The 21834-nt window shown below is 38.8% G+C and overlaps 1 protein-coding gene across 2 annotated transcripts in view; it reads left to right on the top strand.

Moving 5' to 3' along the window:
* Positions 1–21834, top strand: part of LOC124216046 (titin homolog) — a 55963-nt gene that overhangs the window by 18569 nt on the left and 15560 nt on the right. The window contains exons 3-5 of one of the 2 annotated variants that reach the window (XM_046620102.2): positions 18030–20188; positions 21100–21523; positions 21692–21798. In XM_046620102.2, coding sequence (XP_046476058.1) covers positions 18030–20188; positions 21100–21523; positions 21692–21798 — 2690 coding nt within the window. Of the gene's footprint in view, positions 1–18029; positions 20189–21099; positions 21524–21667; positions 21799–21834 lie in introns of both variants that reach the window. The other variant, XM_046620101.2, reaches the window with a different exon arrangement.

The raw sequence follows: 21834 nt of genomic DNA, 5'->3' as shown, positions 1-21834 counted from the left end.
TCACTTATTTAATATCAATACCGTAAAAACGGTCTATCAATATCTAATACATCAAATACGTTTTCTCATGGTATGAATATGTAAAGTCATGTTTTACTTCCATTTATGGAGAAATATCTGAAAACACTATCGTTCGGTTTCTTATACAGATTGTTTTTGCAAAAAAATCTTGGAGAATTTAATTGCAGCAGTAAAAATTTTTGGGCCCATTCCGTTTTCACCTAGTTTTACAAATTTCTTCTTTCTCATTTTCTCTCTCTCTCCCTCTCTCTGTCTCTCTTTCTATTTTTTTGTTTATCGGCGTACTCTTTTATTTTATCACACGATCGCTCGCTACATCCTCGACGAAATTCTCCCCCTCCCGTATGTCCCCATTGCCAGTACGGATACCATCCCGTTACAAGCCAGCAATGCCCGCTTGACGGTCCCTCGCAGTCAATTAGTCATCTCCTCATCCTGCGGGCAGCTGCAGCAGCGTTCATCTCCATTCCGTTATCGAACCGAGAGCCTGCGGGCGAAAGAGAGATATCCGTAGTAAGACGTCAAAAATTTCACGCTTTTAGTTTCGCGATCATGATTGATACGCCCAGGAAAAATTGAAAGAAACGAAAATCAAAAGGTTAGGGTTGAAAGAAAAGAAAAAAAACAACCGTCGCCGATGCAAACTTTTAATTATTCAATTTAACATTGTATTACACACGTTCTTAAAATAAATATCTCACACCAACGTAAAGTTCGCAAATTTTTTATTTGTTCAGAAATGTCAAGGTATTGCTTAAATTAGCAATTTAAATTCTTAGCTTTTTTTTTTTTTTTTTACCTCCTTCGAACGATCGTTGCAGGATTCTATTTCGGGATAGCATATCATGGTAATTCTTTTTCAGGGATATATGAACTTTGATTGTGCAATTTTATAGTACAAGTTTTAGAAAATTTTTTCTCTTCCTCAGTATCAAAAATCGCGGATATTCAATTCCGTTCTTTTCATACATTCATTGATAAATTTATTCATTTTTGTTCTTATACTCGGACATTAATATTACTGTATTTGTTTATTTATAACAAATATGTGTGTGATACCATTATTTTCTCCAGAAGTATAAGCTAATAAATTACTCGCTTCATCGTTCTTCCGTTTACTAAATGCAAAGTTTCTCATAAAAATTTTTAAACGTTCGTCCGCCGACATGAACAAGTCAGTCAGTCGGTCAGTCTGTTACTTGGTTAAAAATGATGTCGTTTTCAGTAAATAACAATGTTCCCGTCAGGTTATGTAACGAAGCGAGGACACGCTCGTAACGTGTAACGTAACAATCGTAGGTGTCTTCTCAGCTTGTAGCGAGGCAATTATCGATGCTGCGCATTGCTTTTTCACTCGCGGTTGTTAAACGTCTCTGCAGTTGTGGCACCTAACCAACCAACCGACCGACCAACCGCTGGTACTAGTACCTGTACGATATGCACCTGACTACCTGCCTTACTGCTGCCTGCCACTTCGTCTTACCGCTATCACCTTGTCACACGCAGCGCGGGCGAAATCGTGTCAAGGTGAACGCCTCGAAACACTTGATAAACTTGCAGCAACGATCAAGAATCGCGCCACTCGATATACGGATCCGTTTCTTCTCCGATGCCGAATCTGCATCGAAGCCGAAGCTACACGGAAACAAAATTTTTAGATTTGATTCCAAAAAAAGTCGTGTCCAAAGGTTAATCACGACAGATGTAAAATCTACGTTACATATTTTTCCGTCACAGCAAATATGACGTTCAGTTGTATCCTAATCATTCTATCTCAAAGTCATGGTATTTCACATAATTTTGATTTTCAGACTTCGTTACCTTCGGAACGTTTGGCTGCTAGCTTCAGCCTCGTCCTGATCATCAATAACGTCATTTTGGTCGGTAGGAAAAATCCACTTACTTTTTTAAAAAGAGTTTCGAACAGCGAATGGCAAGTTTTAACTTGGACTGCAGATTGCCAGGATAAAGAGATGAAAAGGAGAAGAGAGAGGCTGGAAAGTTGACCATTTCCATTTACACCTGACGTTAGTTTCAGCTTGGAATAGTTGTTTGTTCTCCTTCTCAAAACACGTTGGTTACTAATCGCAAGTTAGATCTGCAATGTAACCATTAGTTGATGGTTCGATTCAACCAGCTGTTGGCACTCTGATCCGCGCTGTTACAGATCCAGAAATCATCTTCGAATGAATATTGTTAAATCAATACACCGCAGTGTGATGATGAAGAACCTGCAGTTGTTGAATGGAATAGACCGACGATCATTAGTTCATTTTTCCACGAATATGAACGTTATAACGTAGTAACGTAGTAACGTTAACGTAACGAAACATCGGGGAAAAAATCGTTACCTTTCGTGGAACTGGCTTTAGAAATATGAGTATGTTTCGTTTGTCATGGTTTATCAAATTTCGGGCGATTCTAAAGGCGCGAAGTAACGATTTCTCCTGAACATGCATCGTGAAAGTAACGTTGCCAACTTAATCCTCATCATTTTTCAACCGACCTCGGTCTTCTTTACTTATTACGTGTATATCCAAGTCCTGGACACACATCTCCCTTTCATACGCGGTACAATAGCAACGAAACAGGAATATCACATTCGCCTTATGGAATGTCTGCAGGAAATGGTGCTTCAAAGGGGCAACTTTCGACGATGAAAAAGTAAGCGAATGCTTTTCTTTCCAGTATGCGTTACGTAACGCACGTATTCAACTTTCAAGTGACTTGAAATTTCGAGGATACATCCTTTTCAAGACCACGAGCGTAATCCTCGATCATCAACGATACCAATGGACCGTTGGGGGTGGTTCGTAGTTGGAAAAGCGCTCGATCAATCAATGGCGATAAGTGTAAATCAGAATATCGATGACTCTTGGGTTGTCGGTTGAAATGAATCCCCCCCCCCAAACTGATGTCTGCATTACCAGCACGGCTCGTGGATTAAAGTAGCTGAGACATTGCACACGCGGAATAACAGCGCAAGCCTTTCTCCAAAGATACGAAACCACGCTTGGTATTATAGGTATAAAATATTCAAAGGTTCTCCACGCCGAGTAGCACAAATTTTATTATATATATAAAAAAAAAAAAAAAAAAACTTCCCATAATTTGGGCACTTGGGATCGTATCATTAAACGCGAATATATCCTTCTATCTGTTCAAAGTATTAATACACGATTCTGAATGCAGAGGATAAATCATTTTTATCACGATGATTTGATAACCTGCAGGACGATGAAATCACGAGACTCAAAATGCGTGCGTGATGAATAAATTAATTACACCGTAGTTAATCACAAATCAGGGATTATCAGAAGCAGGAATAACTTGACGACTAATATCACTCCGATCGGTTGAACCGTTTTGGATAATAATTCAACGAAAGCTACGTGCCGGATCCTCCTCTAAGTAAACTCTGCAGTAATAATGAATTCGAAATGACGTTTAATAATAAACGAATAATAAACGGTGCATCGCAATGTTTCTTGTATTTTGCTTTTTTTTTTTTTTTTTTTTATTCTTCTCTCTCTTTCAACGCTCAGTTGCCGTCTCGATGATTTTATCACACCGTGCGATGCGTCGCAGTGTTACATTTGCACCGAATTTGCACGATCGGCAGGTTCGTTGTACTACTTTTTTATTTTTATTTTGTCGTCTGCTGAGTTCGGACGCGATCACCACCGTTGCCACGTTTACGACGCTTCCAATGCGTGTCGCATAAAATATCGTCGTCGGAGTCAACGGTCTTCGCCTTCTTTTTTTTCACGTGGTGTATTTTTTTTTTTTTTTTCTTATTTTTCCACTCTTCCTCATCGAACACGACCAGTATATTCATTTCGTTCATCAGTCCAATAAAAGTAACAAAAAAGCAAGTAATGTGTCAAAAAAAAAAAAAAAAAACGGAAATACGTTACAAATTATATAAAACACGAGATTAAAATCGGATCTTCATTCATCTTCATCTTCAACATCATTTACATTACTATTCACTGAGAAAAACTCCATTTGTTACGGTAACTAGAATAATTCGTTAAAACAGGTATCGTTAAAAAAAAAACTGTTGGAATTACGAAAAACGAGGCACGCCTAACCATTTTGCGCTATCGTCGATCCTTTTTTTGGTTATTGCAACGCAAAATCAGTTTGTGAGATTTACTCTACTTTTTTAGTCAAACAAGGCTTTAACGTCAATTTATTCTTGCACAAGCATTAAATTTTCGCAACAGTTGCAAGAAAATCTAGCAACAGTGATCGTAACGAGAAAGAATAGCAACGGATAGTAGACTTTCCGGTAACGGCTAGAAAACTTCATTTCATTTTCTACCTAGAACTATATTTTTCGATTGTGGTAAAAAAAAAAAAAAAAAAGAAAATAGTTAAGGACCGAGCGGTAAACGGAAATAAAAATTTCTCCAAGTTTACAATGACCGGGTTTTTAGAATCGACTTTGTCATTGCTTATTTATGTATTTTATTTCATTTATTTATTTTTTGTTTCAATTTTCTGCCACTTCTGTTCCACGTCACTCTGCCGCCCCCGCCTTTTTAATGAAATAGAGAGAGCGAGAGAGATGTAGAGAAATTGATGCGGCGTCGCGTCGCGACGCCCAAGTTGTGCATGAGAGGCGACAGGCGAGGCCAGGCAGGCGCCGCGAGTTAGCAGACGAAAAGCAAAGATGGCGGCAATGGCGGATGTGGATTCGTGACGTCGTCGAATCGTGGCAATAGCCAGGCGGGCGAGCCGTCGCGGCCCTTGGCAAAAAAAAAAAAAAAACCAAAGAAAAAAAAAGATATAAAATAAAAAGGAGAGGATGAAAAGCGCAAAATTACCATCCCCCGTTGAAAAGAGGAGTGGTGGTATCGAAAGGCTTGCAGCACTTATTATTATACTGTCCATTTTCTTTGCAAATTTAATTTTACCGAATGTTTTATACGTTTTTGTACATTTTTTTCATATTCGATTTTTTATTTTTTTTCATTTCTGGAACACGCGTAATCGGTATATTATAAGGTTGAACGGAAAAATTGGAAAAATTCCGATTTACAGTCATTTTTTCCTTTCGTTGTATGCAATGTTTGCGAGAAAATGGAATTATTTTATCTGAAAATTATCGCGATGATGGTATGAAAATTTTAGAAATTTCAAACGGTATGCCGGAATGAAGTATTTGAAAATCTGATCCCAAATATCCGGAGTATTGTTCTTTTAATTTAAAGGTCATTAAATATTATGTAACGGCATGGCACCTTAAATTTCGAACTTATTTTTGTCATGCATGGGTTCAGAGTTGTTTAAATTATTTAAAGCAAAGTGAAACAATGTATTTTTTCCGTTTTTTTTTTTTTTTTTTTTTTTTACATATTGTTTTTCTAATTTATTTCTCACACCCTCGTCTCGCAAAGAATTACTTTACATAGAAATTAATAAATAATAATCCTGTTTTGCAATGTTTCGAACCATCGTCCAGCATAACCACGACTCGAGATGTAATATTTGACGTTATAAATTGGGTAGATTGATGCAATTACAAAATGTTGCTAATTAAGGGCGGGTGTTGAATTTAACACCGCTTTCGAATTGAAAAGTGGCTCAACCCTGTTAGGTGTTTAATTAAACCTTGTTCGCTGTTAATTGACCCATTTCCCCCCATGCAGTAATATTCTTTGTCAATTAACACCGCTGTAGGATTCGATCGATGTTAAATTCGCGAATAACGCGTTTTTCAATTTACTTACAACGCGGCTGTAGTAGAGTTATTTTTTTATTATTATTATTATTATTATAAGTAACTCCTGCGGAAAAACCTCCCCCCCCCCCCCCCAACCGCCATTTGTTATATATTTTTGTTTGACGATATCCGAAGGAAAAATGAACGGATTTTAATGATTTTGGTCTCGAATCAACGGAGTTTTTGTTGACTCAAGACTGATTACAGTTTCGATATGATCGGTCCGGTAGTTTTTCAGTTATTTCATAATATCCCTGAAACTGAAGATTAAATTTTACGGACACAAAAAAAAAAAGAAAAAAAAAAACGAAATGTATTTGAAGAAGGAATGAACTTGATTTCGGTCTAAATCGACGCAACTTTAGTTAGCCTAAAACCAACTTAATCTTGGATTCTATCGGTCACGCGGTTTTTTTTTTTTTTTTTTTTTTTTTTCTTGTAACAAAGTAAGGAAAAAAAGAAAGAAAGAAAAAAAAAATAAATAAACAAATTTGCGACATCGTATTCGTCAGTGTTTTACCGGTCTGAAACGCATCCCAGCGGGAATCTTTCAGACTTGACCTTGATCAAGGCTATCCGAATTAAACCACCTGTTTCAATTCTGTACCCTGCAAAATCGTCGCAATAATTTTGATTGTTGTGATTTAAATAAAAAAAAAAAAAAAAAAAATTAGAGTAATCGGAGACCGTCGAGTAAACATGGAAAATCTAGAAATCTTCTCCTCGGTGCTCTATATATATATATATATATATATATATATATATATGTGTATATAAACCCTTGATCGGCCATTTCGTCACATAATATCTACAAGCAGACGACGCGTTACTCCGATTCGGAGATAAACGTACAGCGAGCAGTAATAAAGTCGGATCGCACTCTGCTCGTCTATAATTCTTCTTATCAGAGGACGTGGGTCAACGCTACGTGGTTTCAAACGAGCCTCGGCTTCGCTCCTCGACCATAGAGAACTCTGCAATCAGACCGCAATGCACTCGAACGACTTACCGGCTGCCTCGCTGGCCTACGGATGTTAGCTACGCACGAGCACCAGCTGCCGTACGGAAGTGTGAAAAGAAATTCGCGTTATATATACGCGGTTGCATAATCCTGCCGCGTGCGTTTCGTGATAAACGCGTTGACGGACGGTGACGATGACGAATCCGGTGGGAAATTAACCCCTTAATTCGTCTACGTGAAACACCGAGCTTCCCCCGAATATCGAATCCCTTTGTTCGTTTCGTTATAACTAGGAGATTGTAGAAGGGCCATTTTTTTTTTTTTTTCTTCTTCTTTTTTTTTCCCCTCATCTTTTGTTTCCTCCTTTTGGCAAGAAAATGACAATCACAGCAGCTTCGCTATCGCAATCTTACTGCTAAGGCTGTAAGTGCCATTTTTTTTTTTTTTTTTTTGTATGCAGCCCTTCCGCAATCTCGTATTACGAAACGAATGAATGGAAGAATGGAAGAGGAAAAGTGTCCTTTTTTCCAAAATAAATTTAAAAAAAAAAATGGCACTCGCAGCCTTTCCAAAACGAATAAAAGGAGGAACGGCTGTAAGTGCCATTTTTTTTTGGATACAACCGTTCTGCAATCTTGTAATACAAAACGAATAATTGGAAGAATGGAAGAGTAAAAGTGCCATTTTTTTTCGAAATAAATTTTTAAAAAATGGCGCTTACACGCTTTCCGCAATCTCCTGTAACGAAACGAATAAAAGGTGGAAAGGCTGTAGGTGCCATGTTTTTTGAGATTGCAGAAATGCTGCAAGTGCCATTTTTGTTTAATATTCTTTTTCAAACGTTGACACTTATCCTCTGCTATTCTTCCTTTTAATCGTTTTGTGGTTGGAGATTGCAAAAAAGGTGGCTCCAAAAAGATTTGAAACTTAGAAATTCCAAAGAAGTGGCGTTTTCAACTTTTCTGCAATCTTCCAATAACGAAACTGACGAAATCTGTTTTTTTTTTTTTTTTTTTATTAAGAAAATGGTACTTCCAGCATTTTTCTATTATCCTCTTCATTTTTTGTCGTTCAGTATTTCACGTGTAACAATCGAAACGCGTATTCGTTATGACTCGACCGTGTTTTTCTACAGGATTGAATTCCGGTGTCACCGCGTAACCAAAAACACTCCCAAAACAAGAAGAAGAAGAAGAAGAATAAATTGAAAATGTGCGCGGTCCCTTTTTACCAATAATTACAGGATACGTTCGATCCTTTCTTGTTGGCTTTTTTGGCCCGTTATTTGATCGCGGGGAAACTTTGCAGTGTCGAGGGTCGAGGATATACAGCGCATTCTATGCCTACCTTATTGTATTATATAAAAGTCTGAGGTATTTACGGGGCTTCGATTATTCACAGGGGTGCAAAATTTTTCCCTTCAGCGTTATTAATCATACAACCAGCTGCATAATAATCTTCACCGCCTTTTTCTTTCTTCTTTCTTCTTACAAAAATAACGTCAAGTTTTAATTATAGTACGTAATATTTATATTATACACGGAAATATTAAAGCGCACGATTTCACCCGATAAGCAAGTTTAAAACAAACTCTGTGCGAATATAAATACAGTAGGATAAAAATCTTTTCCAACTCCTAGAATTTTTCCAATTTTGACTAACGAGTTTGCTCAACGTCTCATGGGATGGGACGTATGTTCCAAGCCAAAAGTGAGTCTCGGTGAGAATATTGAACACTTTGCGATGACGGAGAAATCTGGAAAAAAAAAAACGAATCCTAACCGTGTTGATGAGATAATTAGTTTTGAATAACAATAATAATGGCAAAATAGAAATTTTGATAAACCCGTTTTTTCAATTTTGAAAAATGGAACGAATAGTTTCATAAATAGATGCGTCATAAAATTTTGGAAAACGGGTTTTTTGAAAATCGCCGAATATTCTAAAAAAATTTACAGCTATTCGGAAAAATCAATGAATTCATTTTATGTGAAACGAAAAATGAAAATTCACTAGAGTTTTGTTGCACAAATTTTTGTTTAAACAATTTATCAACAACATTCTGTTATCTTCTGTTATAATTATCTTATCAACTTGGTTATGACTTAATTTTTCCAGATTCTTATCTCATTGCAAAATGTTCAATATTCTCACCGACACTCAATTTTTGTTGGGAATATCCCCGGAACGCCTTAATCATTGGAAACCCACTTTGCAAAAAAAAAAAAATCAAAAAATCTTTTCGCTTTTACGATGAAAATTCTTAAGTCGTCCAGCGACTTATTATTTATTTATTTTTTTTTTTGTTCTTGTATCTAAATTTTTTTCGGTGCATCAGCAAGGGTTGTACCTGTACCTGCAATTACCGGGGATATTTGTTGCCAATTTATTTCGCGTCTCTAATTAATACCTACCTTGTATCATCGTTGAACCCTACAAGACATTGATTTATCGAATCGGGTCATAGACGCGACGTTTGATTAATCTTGCGGCAATTCCGCCGCCGCCGCCGCGATGCCAAGGGATTTTTTTCATCGCCCCGATGCGATCTTCTGAATTATATAATCGGTTGAATCGAAAAGGGAAAAGCGAAAGCTGAAGAAAATTGGGGTTTTGACTTAACTGAATATTTCAATCGTAGTGACGGAATTTCGTCTCAGGGTAACGCCGTTACTTTTTTCAAATTCATTTCATTTCTTATACTAATTCTGAGTAGAAAATAATTTGATAGAAAATTTTTTTCAATACGGTTTTTAAAAACCTCGAACATCAAGGATTTTTGCAAGTAAAAATTTTCCTCAACATTTGACGGAGGAATGACTTGATTATGAGAATGAGGTTAATAATTAAGAAACTAAAAATACATTTTTTTTTTTTATTTCGAGATGTGTGTGTGTGTGTGTGTGTGTTTTTTTTTTTTTTTTTCTCCGCAACTCGGAAATCATTGCCTGAAAATTTTTAATGAAATTACGAGGGGAAGGCTTCACGCTTCGCTTCACAGTTTATAATTTCCGTAACAAATGAAAATAAGCGCAGTTAAAAATTTCAAATAGTCGGAAAAAAAAATAAAAAATATTAAAGAAATTACCAAAGTAGATTTGTTTCTTTTGTCTTTTTAATTTAATTATTCTAAAAATAAAACAAACGTTTCAAAAAAAAAAAAGCTATGTGATGTGGAAATGACTCATTTCGTGAGAAAATCCGGATATTTATAATACGTACATCGCTTTGTCAAATTTTTTACAGATCACGTGACCTAGCAATTTCGTTCTTTGAATTTGCGCAGTTCCGTTATTTTATCGGGAAATATACAAGTGTAATAATTCATGAATCTTGTTCATAATCCATGACTAAAATAACATCGCCGTAGATTATATAAACGGTTTTTTTTTTTTTTATTTCGTTGCTCTCCCTGCTCGATTTTTGATTAATTGAATTTTAATCACAGTGTTGCCAAAACCTACGCGAGATTCGGGGTGACCGACATTAATAATTCGTGCAAAAATAACCCGTGCAAAAATTAACACACGATAAAAAAAACTTAAATCATACCGAAATAGATGAAATTAAATTAAATTTCTTGCGTGTTATTTTTGTCACCGATTACTTTTGCTCGGGTTCTTATTCCTTGGTTATTTGGTCCTAGTATCGAGATTTCGTGCAGAACTCCCCCTGTACGACGAACCCGCGTAAAAATAACCCATGACAAACAATTAAATCATACCGAAATCGACGAAATTCAATTTATCGCGTGTTATTTTTTCTCGCATTGTTATTTCTCGGTTATTTGGTCCCAGTGCCGAGATTCGGCACGGAATGCCCCATATAAGACGGGCGGTCGTCGATGCGAGGGTAGCGCCGAGTCGATTCGAGGCAGGGTAGGGACGATATCGATCCACGTCGAGAATCCTCCCCTAGGGTGGCCGAATGGCGACGGTAGAGGAAAGGTTTTGCGGAAAAGCAGCAGAAGCAGCTGCGCCGGAGGAAAACAGTCGGGGTGAGAACGCGGATCCGCGGACACGCCGCCTCCGCCGCCTCCAGGACGACGAAGAGGACGCCGAGCGTCCTTCCGCCTTCCTGTCCCTCCTCCAACTTCCGAACTTTGTTTGTTTGTTTGTTTATTTTGCCGAAAACTTGACTGAGAGAAATTTCACTTCTTACAGTAACTAGAAAAATTGAGTAAAACAGGTATCGTTGAGAAAACTGTTTGAATATCGTTGGAATTACGAAAAACGAGGTACGCGTAAACATTTTGCGCCATCGTCGATCCTTTTTTGGTTATTGCAACGCTGAATCAGTTTTTGAGGTTTAATCTACTTTTTTAGTTAAACAAGGGCTTCAACGTCAATTTATCGTCGCACGAGCGTTGAATTTTCGCAACGTTTGCTAGAAAATATAGCAACGGTGGTCGCAATGAGAAAGAATAGCAACGGATACCAGAATTTCCGGTATCGGCTGTAAAACTAATTTTCATTTTATACCCGGAACTATATTTTTCGATCGTGGTAAAAAATGAAAATAGTTAAGGACCGAGCGATAACCGGAAATAAAAATTTCTCTCAGTGTTGAGGAAGAAGGAAGAAACTTGAATACATGGGGAGAAAAAGAAACACTGACCGATCGGAAAAACATACGTACGAGTAATTTAACCGAAGAGAGTGAAGTTTTAATACAATGTATAAAATGAAATTGTAAACAATTTTGAATGTTCGTTGAAAGGGAGAACAAAAATTGATGAACGAAAGTTAATCGGCGTAAGAGAAATGAAAAAATTAAAACTTTCCCGAAGATCGACGATGAATAAAAAAATCTAACAATAATGTAACAGCGTTATAGTGGAATAATTCGTGTTTAATGAATATATATATATATAAATAATTATTTATTCGTATGTATTTTTTTTTTTTTTTTGGTTCTCTTCTTTTACATTTCTTCTACTTGCGGAAATTATCGCAGAGTTAATTAACGGAACAAATGACAAAATAGCGGATCATTTGAATCAAGGTGCTCGTGTTACGTGAAGTGCGTGCGAGTGTGTTTGTAAAAAAAAAAAAAAAAATGTTTAAAATCCTTTTCGTACTGCGATATATCGTAATTAATTGCACAACAATGCATGATCGAAATGTTTTTATTCCTATTCCCACGCGCGTTGCGCGTTGTGTCGAAAAGCGAAATTCTCGACGACCTGCCTCACGTCCGTGTAATAAAAAGAGGAGACACTCTCTTGAAATTTATCGCGGGTAATTTCGTGACGAACTTCGTTCAAGGCTCCTATCCGCCACTCTGCTCGTCGTTTATTATCGTTTTTCTCTCGCTAAGTTTTCTTTTTTTTTTTTTTTTTTCTCCTCTCCCCTCTCCGTATCATGGCCGTTTACCGGTTTGCGATTTCTTTTTTTTTTTTTATTCTTTTTTTCTTTTTTGCAAGTTTTTTTTCTCCCGAAGCTTTTTACCCGCGATCAGGCGATTGGCGATAATATCATTACTTCTGCACTTTTTCTTTTTATCCTCCTGCCGTTTTATCCGCTTGATATTTTTCTACTCCCTTGTAGATTGCGCGCGACGTTTTCATATTATTAATTGTCGTTGAACGTTTCTTTTTTTTTTTAGAATTTTTTGTTCTCGTTGTTTTTTTTTTTTTTTTTGCTCTCGTACTATGTTCAAAAACAGAAGTCGGAAACCTTGACGCGTCCGGCAAAACAATTTCGTTCGGGACAAAGTTTACGTTGTTCAACTACACGGAAACACGGTATTGTTGGTGCAGAAAAATGTAGGAAAAATCAAAGAGAGAAAAAAAAACGTGAAGAGAAATACCGCCTCGAGTTTTGCAATTTCATTGTTTTCATGATAAACTGTATAAAATATCCATTGTTGTTATTTGAACCGTAGTTACGAATGTAAAAACATAAAAGATACAATTCTGACTAAATTTCTACCTGGAAGTTTAACGCGATCGATTCGGCATTGTTTTAAAAAGATGAAAATTTTCTGGTCTTTAATACTGGTGTTGAAGAAATTATTAACGAACCTGTAAATTATATACGTGTTATACATTGATTGAATTTTACAATTATAATCTGTAAAATACATTGAACGATTAAACTGTCAAAAATAACTCCCGCGTATTGCAGTATTAAGAAAGTAGGACCCGATCAAAATAATAATATCAAATTAACGTTAACCGTTGCATAATTCGTTGTAATTGTATGCAAAAATCACCGTGTAATAATTTAATCCAATTGTTTTAAAGGATCACTCGGTTTAATTGCGAACGAGAAAATTTTAAGCAATAAACGGAACAACAGTGGCGGTATTTATTTATTTTTTTCTTCTTTCCCTCTTTCTTTCTTTCTTTCTTAGTCCTTCTCGGTGAAATTTTTCAGCGGATAAACTTCTCTGTTTTCTCTCTTTCAGCCTGTCCTTTTTTTCGTCTCACTTTTTTCTGTCCTGCGCATTCTTTTATACACAGGTGTGTATGTATATATATATATATATATATATATATATATATATATATATATATATATATATATATATATTACGCGATTGTGCCTCGAGCACCGGAATTTATACATACGACCAACCTACATAGCTATATTCACCTTCTTCTCGGGTCATGAAATACTTTATGTTATATGAGCCTGCAACCTTTGTACCTTCTCTAAGCATTTTTTGCTCCTATTTTCTTCTTTTCAGAAAAGATTTTTCAGAGTATTAATTCACTCCTTTAGAAATTTTAAGATCGTTTTTACTCATTTTTGTGACAATTTTGTATTTTTTTTTTTTTTTTTCTGTTTTTTTGTCCCTTTCCCCAGTTCGACAACCACGGGATTATTTTTCTGTTTTTAATTTAGTAGATGGTATGTCGAGAAATCGCATCGAAATTTATTGTTTATCGCGATTTACAGTATTTCTGTAAGTTTTCATAAATCGCACGCTATTTCGAATTAAGAAATCTGCGTGGTAAAAAGTTTGAGGAAAAACACAGGAATAACGAAACGCCGCCTGGCATGTAAGAAAAAGAAATTGTACATCAACGAATTTGTACAAAATAGTCTTGCGATTGAAATGAGAGAGGTGGTCGAGTTAAATTTAACGAATCTGCCAATTTTTTTTTTTTTTTTTTTTTAAACAGATCCTTCCTAGCTAGCGAATTTAGACATATAATAATTCGATAAATATTCAGCTTAGAACAATTTCGTAATAATAATAATTAGAAAAAAAGTATAGATTTTCGGCCAAACAACACCTCCTTAATAAATAAAAGCTTGATTATTACCGATCAATAATCTGTAATAACGTTACATTGATCGTAATATTTTCGAATTTCACATCGATTACAGTGACTGTAAAATATTTGAAATATCTGTACACCGAACGATTTGTGCTCACTGAAAATTTCGCGATTACGTATTTCTCTACGAACGTATTTATAATTAAAATCGCTTGGCGAACGTCTCGTAATCATCGTTTCTGTTCATCCGCGTTTTCCGCCGGAAAGTTATTAGTGTAATTAACGGCAGCTCTCTCTCTCTCTCTCTCTCTCTCTCTCTCTCTCTCTCTCTCTCTCTCTCTCTCTCTCTCTCTCTCTCTCTCTCTCTCTCTCTCTCTCTCTCTCTCTCTCTCTCTCGCTCTCTCGCTCTCTCTCTCGCTCTCATTGCAGGATGGCAGTGATATGCCGCACGGTGTGAATGTACAACCTGTGCAATTAAACACTGTAGGTATATACCGATATATGCACGTGTGATAATAACACAAAATGGAAATTTTACACACACGCGTACACGCATGCACGCACATCGCGTGTAAAGATTAAACGATTCAAAAACACTTGTCACAATTCGCAATTTCGTATTTGCGTTTCTTTTTTTACATTTTATTTTTTTTTTTTTTTTTTTTTTTTTATACACATCTTACATCGTTTCAAGTACAATTACGTATTAAATATCGAACTGTAAAATAAAATGGGAGCGAATATGTTGAAAGCTTTTCGTTTTACTGGAGTAGTAACAACAAACTATACTCGATAATTTAGACGAATTTACTGTACATCGTTTATTGTACGCACAATAATTGACTAGACGGAGAAACAAAAACTTTTATTTTTTCGTATATGATGTTTTTCACATCCAAATCAGTCTGGTACAATTCATCACGAGTGGTAAAATTTTATCGCAAACTTGAGAAAAATTTCGCATAATAAAATCGTCTAACGTGTATGATGAGAAAAAAATTGTTACTATAGAAAATCAGACCGATACTCGACTTGTTCTGTATACATTATTATTATTACTATTATTACTATTGATAATATTACGTAGTACGAAACGTGTCGATTACCGCGGACTCAAAAGTCAGAAAAAAGAAAAAAAAAATTAAAAATTGGAAATGAAAAAATTTTAAAAACACTTCTCGCCGAGCTTTCTAAACAGTATGGAATATATCATTAATGAGCTGTGAAGTCACAGTGAAATTCATACCGTGTAATTTAAAGTGCGGAATTAAAACTCCCATAAGGAAACACGTTCTATATAATTACTTATCCCTCTTGTTCCGAGTGCTGTTTTTTCTTTTTTTCTTTTTTTTTTTTTCTTTTCTTTTCCTTCTTTCTCGTCTCCATTACACGGTCGCTTTATTTCTCTTCTGGGACGGCTTTAAAATCCGTAATTGACCCTCTGTTGAAATTAATTACTGCATAAGGTTTACTACACTTGCAGGCATATATATATATATATATATATATATATATATAATATATTATTATATGCAGAGGTGTGATCGACTTTTTGCTATTTCATTATTATCCTATTTTTAATTATATATTTCTTTCACGCATACACGCAAAAGTACACCTATATGTATCTGAAAATTTTTTGTTGTTGGGTTGTGCAAGCGGATAAGGCAAGAAAAAAAAAATAAATAAAAGAGAGAGATATAGACGCGCCAAAAAATAACCGAGTTGAATTTGTCCAACCAAAGATTGTGCCGGAGAGTGAAACTGTAGTGTACATGTATAAAAATACTCTCTCAGGCGAATCCAATTCAATATACCTACCTTATTTCTTGAATAACAAATGAGGGGAGGGTTTGTGTTTTCTTACGCAATCACACTTTTGTACATTCGTTCAATGGATGATGTACAAAACGGAGGAAGAACCGAACGAAGGGTGAAAAGATAGAAGATCGTTGAAGCGGGTTAATTTTAACGATCGTTTAACAATTACAAGTAATTATTATCGTTATAAACGTTATCCACACTCTATATCCCACGTATAAAATAAGAAATTATTCTCGATTCGTGCCGTTTGTATTCCATATCTATTTCTGTACTACATTACACACCTACGTATAATCTCTCTATTCGTCTCTTCGATTGGCCATTAAATGTTTATAAATTATTTCAATATCGTAATCGCAAAACCATTACGTGTAATACTTACGTATAGCATGTTCGATGTAATAAGTGATATCGACGCGCAGATAATCGTCGCCGTTTTGCGGTATCTTCTCCATTCTTGTACAGTACACACACAAACACACACATATATGTAATATGTATGTATATAATATATATATATATATGTGTGTGTGCGTATGTGCATGAATGCGCTTAGCGTTGTACGCGTTATACAATTTTTAGCATCCGTCTGCAGGTCATCGTTTATTGGCATGGAGAATTGCAATTATCTATACATATACATATATATATTATTAAACATTCACGCGGCACAACGATGCGTATAATAATAAATTATAATCCGCAATTCCGACGGCGTCACGATGCAGTCGGGAATCCGAATTAACCGCATTGCCGAGACTGCGGCCTACGGGTGAACCTCTTACTTCGCTCCTTATCGATGCTGTACCGTTATAAAGTCTGGAGAGAAAGAGTGAGATAGAAAGAGAGAGAGAGAGAGAGAGAGAGAGAGAATCATTTATCTCCTTCCGACTGTCGCTCAACTTCTGCTTTGATGGTTTTTTGTTTTTTTTTTTTTTTTTTTTCGCTTCCGCGCTAATCGCCGATTCGGCGGAACGCTAAAAACGTAGCTCGCCCTGTTTTTCGACCGGCTTTTCCTCTTATCTTATCTCGCCGGGCGATCTGTCTCGATCCGTGTATAATGACTAGAGCCATGCACTCGAACGCTTGTTCTCACCTCGTACTTTGCGCTCTTTGGCTTTGGCTCTGGCTCTGGATCTGGCTCAGGCTTTGGAATAGAAAGGGGAAGCCGCGATGATGATGAAAGAGGGGATGAGCCCGAAAGCTTCACGCGAGTGCAGCAGTCTCTTGTACAAATAAATTTTCAACGTGCAAGTCTGAGTCTGTGAGGAGAAACGGAAGCTAGGATCGAGCTAGGGCAAACGCTTACTGGGTGCAACCCGTCAAATAAATTCTCTAGCACCTCTGGATGCTATTTTAGAAACTTATACCCGTGCAGCCCACATTCGCCATGATGGGAAACTTAACTAGCCTCGCCGTTTATCCCGAGCTGATTATCTATCCTTATGTTCGAGTGCTTCTTTTCTCGCTGAAATTGGATCGTTATTTTAGCATTACAGGTACTTTTACCAAATTTGTGTTCACGGATTTCGGACAGTGAAAACATTTCTTTGAATCGATTTTATAGTCGTCGGACAAATCGACCCAAACATCTTATCCTTGGTGTTGGAAAATCTTTGATTCCATATTTTTTTTTTATTATTTTTTTTTTATAGAGATCGGCTCAAGTTACTGATATTCTATAAAATCCTCGATTTATCTTGAAGATATTTTTCATCGATCCAGTCACCAGCATGTCAGACGTTGTTTCGTTTCATCACTTTGATCAAGCACACGATCGTCGTTAGTCATAAGTGGAAAGCCACTTTAATCGCTTATGTAAAAAACATTGCACCTGATAACTTGAACACTCAAAGGTTCGACTGAAAGTCACCAGTTCAAAGTTCGTTCATCATCTTGTAAATTGCGGTGTAAGTCATTACTCCGCAATTTTATCTACCGCAGGTCAGAAACAAGTCCGTTATACTTTTATCGTCAGACGAAGTAAAAGAATGTTGTCCTAGATTGGAATGCAACGATAATAACAGTCTTTTAGAGAATTTTTACAGCAGAAATAGATGATTATAAATTGGTTTAACAGACGGTCGAAATGGCGAGAGAAAAGGAAAAAGAAACAGTGAAGGGTACTTCAGATTCGATACCTTACAAAGGTATCACGTTATCGACTTATACTCCATACTACATTTAAGTATATACACATAATTGCAATGTTCCAAGGTTAAATTTTTCGTTGAAAAATGGTCTTTCTTTGCCTGTTGCAGATACAACATCAGCGAAGTTATTGGGTATTGATCCCGGCATAACATTGGGACCGGTGATCTGTCCCACGACGAGTTTGAATCGCAGTGTGGTGCCGAAAAACATGGTAGCGTCGAGTCACAGTCTAGAAGAACTCGGGGTGAGTCACCCGGCAAGTGCGAGCGGCGATCGAGGATTGTCCGAAAGCAACAGAACGGCCCAGACGGCGCTGGACAAGCGGAGTAGACTGAGCAACGTTATAAACAACCTGAGGAAGAAGGTGCCCGAGTCGTCTTCCCAAACCCAAACCCAACAGCAACAGCAGCAACAGCAGCAGCACCAACGACAAGAATCACAACAACAGCGTAACGAAAGCGACAGCGATGGGCGCAATAGCCTCGAGCGGAATCTAGAAAGCCTTGAAAAGTACGTGATGACCGTTCTGAACGGCGTGATAAAGGACGAGGCAGAAGATGTCGCCGAGGACCGGATTGAGGAGTCTTCAACGTCGTGTGCCGACGATGCTAAGGACGACGAAGAGGGCACGAAGCCGGAAAGAGACGCCGAGGAGGCGTTGGAGGGGGCCAAAAACGAGGCAGTAAACGATCCCGTCGTTGAAGAAGAGGACTCGGAGAAGAAGCATTCTAACGAGACCGAAGACGACAGCGAATCCGAGAAGCTGATGGACGCGTGCAGGGAGCTGATGAACGACCTTCTGAACGACATAAACAACCTGATCGAGAGAAAAGCGCCACCGAACCGCGACCCGGAGCCGGAAGATAACCGGGTCCAGATCGCGTCACCGACGAGTCTTCACTGCAGTCTGCCTCTGGAGAAGGTCGCTCCGATGCTTCGCTCCTGTCAGGACTATCAGCCCGTCACCTTTTCCCAATCACTCCAGCGTTCGCCGTCTCGACCTTCGCCACCGATGGTGCGTCACCTCTGCCTCTACTGCGACAGGAAGTTCCTGTCGATATCGCTGCGACAACGGCACGCGGAACGGGTTCATCAGGTTGGCGGGGCAAGCCGAAGGTCGGAGAGGAACTCGCGGCGGACTGTCCAGACCTGCCAATACTGCTCCGAGAAGGTCGTCGGTGACGCATCCGAGACGCCCGAGTCACCCGAGGCTGTACCCTGCGAGATCATCGACACCCTGGACGGGCTCTTCAAACACATGGTGCGGTACCATCCGGACCGGTATTACGCCTGCGTTCGGTGCTCGACGCGGTATGCTACCCGTGAAAGCCTTGCGAACCATGCAACGGAGGCACACAACACCGTTCAGGAGAAGGAAAAGGAGGCGGTTGTAACTAGGGTGAAGGAGCAGCTCGATGAGACGCTGGAATCGGTGAAGAAGGAAGCCTTCGCCAGTCCCGGAAGCCCGGATTTTGATAGCTCGTTCTACAGCAGTGTGAGTTGCAACATCAGGGAGAACCTTTTACACCATCTGGATGGTAAGCTTCAGGCAAATTCGACCCTCGTCGTGATCCCGGTGGTCGAGGTGAAGCCCCAGCAACAGCAGCAGCAGCAGCAGCAGAACTTTTACGAGAGCAACGCCGCCCAGATACAGCTACCCATAGACATATCGCTGACCGCTGCTACGCCTGTGTACAACAAGGAGTACTCGAACGACGGTAACGAGAACTCGAGCGAGTACGCTCAGCGGCCAGGAAAGACAAGGACCCATCCGAGGAGGGTGTCCTTTGAGAAGTACAACTTCCCGAGGAAGTACGACGGCAAGGAACCGTGGTCGTGCTCTATCAAGGACCTCAGCAAGTTCGACATATCCACTCAGCTCACACTGAGGAAGAAGCAGCAGCTATCAGACAGCTCCGTGGGATTGACGACCGGTGTTAGACAGGTTGGACAAACCGACATCGATGTTGGAACTTCGGCCGGTGAAGAGACACCGGTTGGCGATGCTCACGACGCTCTTGGAACAGCCAGTGTACCCTCCGAGGAATCATCGCCAAACTCGCCGCGGTGCTCTGACCTCAATTTACCCGAGATCGACTCCAAGACAACCATGTTTACATCAGAATTTGCCAGCTTCATGAGGCTCAAGAGGTGGGATGAGGTCGTTAACGGTGATGCTGATCACAGGAAAGTCGTCTATGCCGAGCTCACCGGCGAGTGGTCTAGACCAAGGATTTATATTTGCGGTGCCTGCGCCGAGCGTCACGTGAGTTTTTTACAGACTTCTTCGGTTACGATCAAGGTCAGAGGAAGTAATCAGAGTTACGTAAACTATTGTCCATTCGCCGGCGTAGATAATTATTCACCAGTTCAAATCGTCTCTGATATTATGATCGATATGTAACGACGTTAAAAGTTGTCCAATGATTTTATTTACCAAATTACATACCTATGTATTCGTGTCACTGTTTTAGTAATGAACTTTAAACAAATGAAATGAACCAATGTGCCCCAGTATTTTCGTGAAACAGAGGAGAAAATCCGAGGAAGCATTTTCTTTGAGTGACTAATTGGGATAAGGGTCGAATTCAGGCTATAGGAAAATCCTTCTTTCCGGTATTTATCCGACTTGGAAGGTCGAGTATCAATGTTAACAGTTCAAAATTACCCAATTTGAAAGTTTTAAACAATCTTTTCATTGAGAGCGAAGACTTTGAAATGCCAGGCAGGTAAAAACACCTCGGTCTTGTTTCCCTGTTTTTTCGAGTCTTAATTGCCCATATTTAAGAAAAGCAAGAGGTGAGATTCGCCTCCTCTCATTTTCACTTCTGCTCCATTCAACGCTTCTATCTTTTCTACAAGTCAACCTTGAGCACCAATTACCGGTTTTCTTTCACCTTTCATAAAAGATATCGCGTCTCATATTTCGTCGCACGATTTTCCCACCACGGTATATCATAGAAATTCTTTCCCGAAGTAAGAAAATGCCTTTAGAAGTTTTAACACCCTGATCAATTTTCCGGCCTCCTCTGCATTGGTCCTTCATCATCAAAACATGTGTTTCCACGTTCCTTCACCCGTTTTATCATGAAATATTTACTAAAATACACCTAATTATGGTTAGCAAACTATTCCAACTCCACACATTGACCATTGGGAATGAAACTTTTTGCGCAGGTGACACTGAAGGAAATGGAGGAACACAAATCGTGCACCCATCCGAACGTGTGGTGTTCGCACTTTGAGTTCGCAGGCGATCAACGCGACCTTTACAAGCACCTTTTCTTGCCGGGTAAAGGTTCACCGACGGCGACAGCACGGGCGGCGATATCGCCGGAAAAGATATGCACAAAGTGTTCGAAGAACTGTAATACCCTTGCGGAATTGCACAGGCACATGCTGGAGTGCGCCGGCGACCAGACCTGGCTTCTCGGGCTTTTTGGTAACGGTAAAAAGAAGTGCAAATGGCGACCGTTCGGTAGTCGAAGCCGGCGGCGAAGGCAGCGCGGCATGAAGAGGAACATCCAGAATTCCCAGACCCCGAGGGCGAACACCCCCAAGGATCGACAGGCGAACGGACCCCGTGTCCGTCCCAGTGATCGTAAGATATCATATCGATTATTGTCCTCATCCATTTTAAACGGTAAACTCGATTTCGAATGGATGTGAGTAGGGGGCCGATAAGTGCACGGGCGGTAATTAGAACCCCCGTAACTTTCGTTAAACTGATGATAAACTTAGGCAGTTGTTTTGTCATGCATGTCCGCAGGAGAAAGTATTCAGAAAATGTTGGCCAACCTTCCTCCCAAGAGAGCATCTAGAAAAGTTCTCAGAGAAGAAAACCTGGCTAGATCGCGTCGGGAAGCAGCGCAAACCGTAAGTATCAACGCGCCATTTTGGACCTCGTTAAAC

Source organism: Neodiprion pinetum, chromosome 4 (assembly GCF_021155775.2).
Source record: "Neodiprion pinetum isolate iyNeoPine1 chromosome 4, iyNeoPine1.2, whole genome shotgun sequence".
NCBI classification, from domain to species: Eukaryota; Metazoa; Arthropoda; class Insecta; order Hymenoptera; family Diprionidae; genus Neodiprion; species Neodiprion pinetum.
This window is presented reverse-complemented; position numbering and strand designations above follow the sequence as displayed.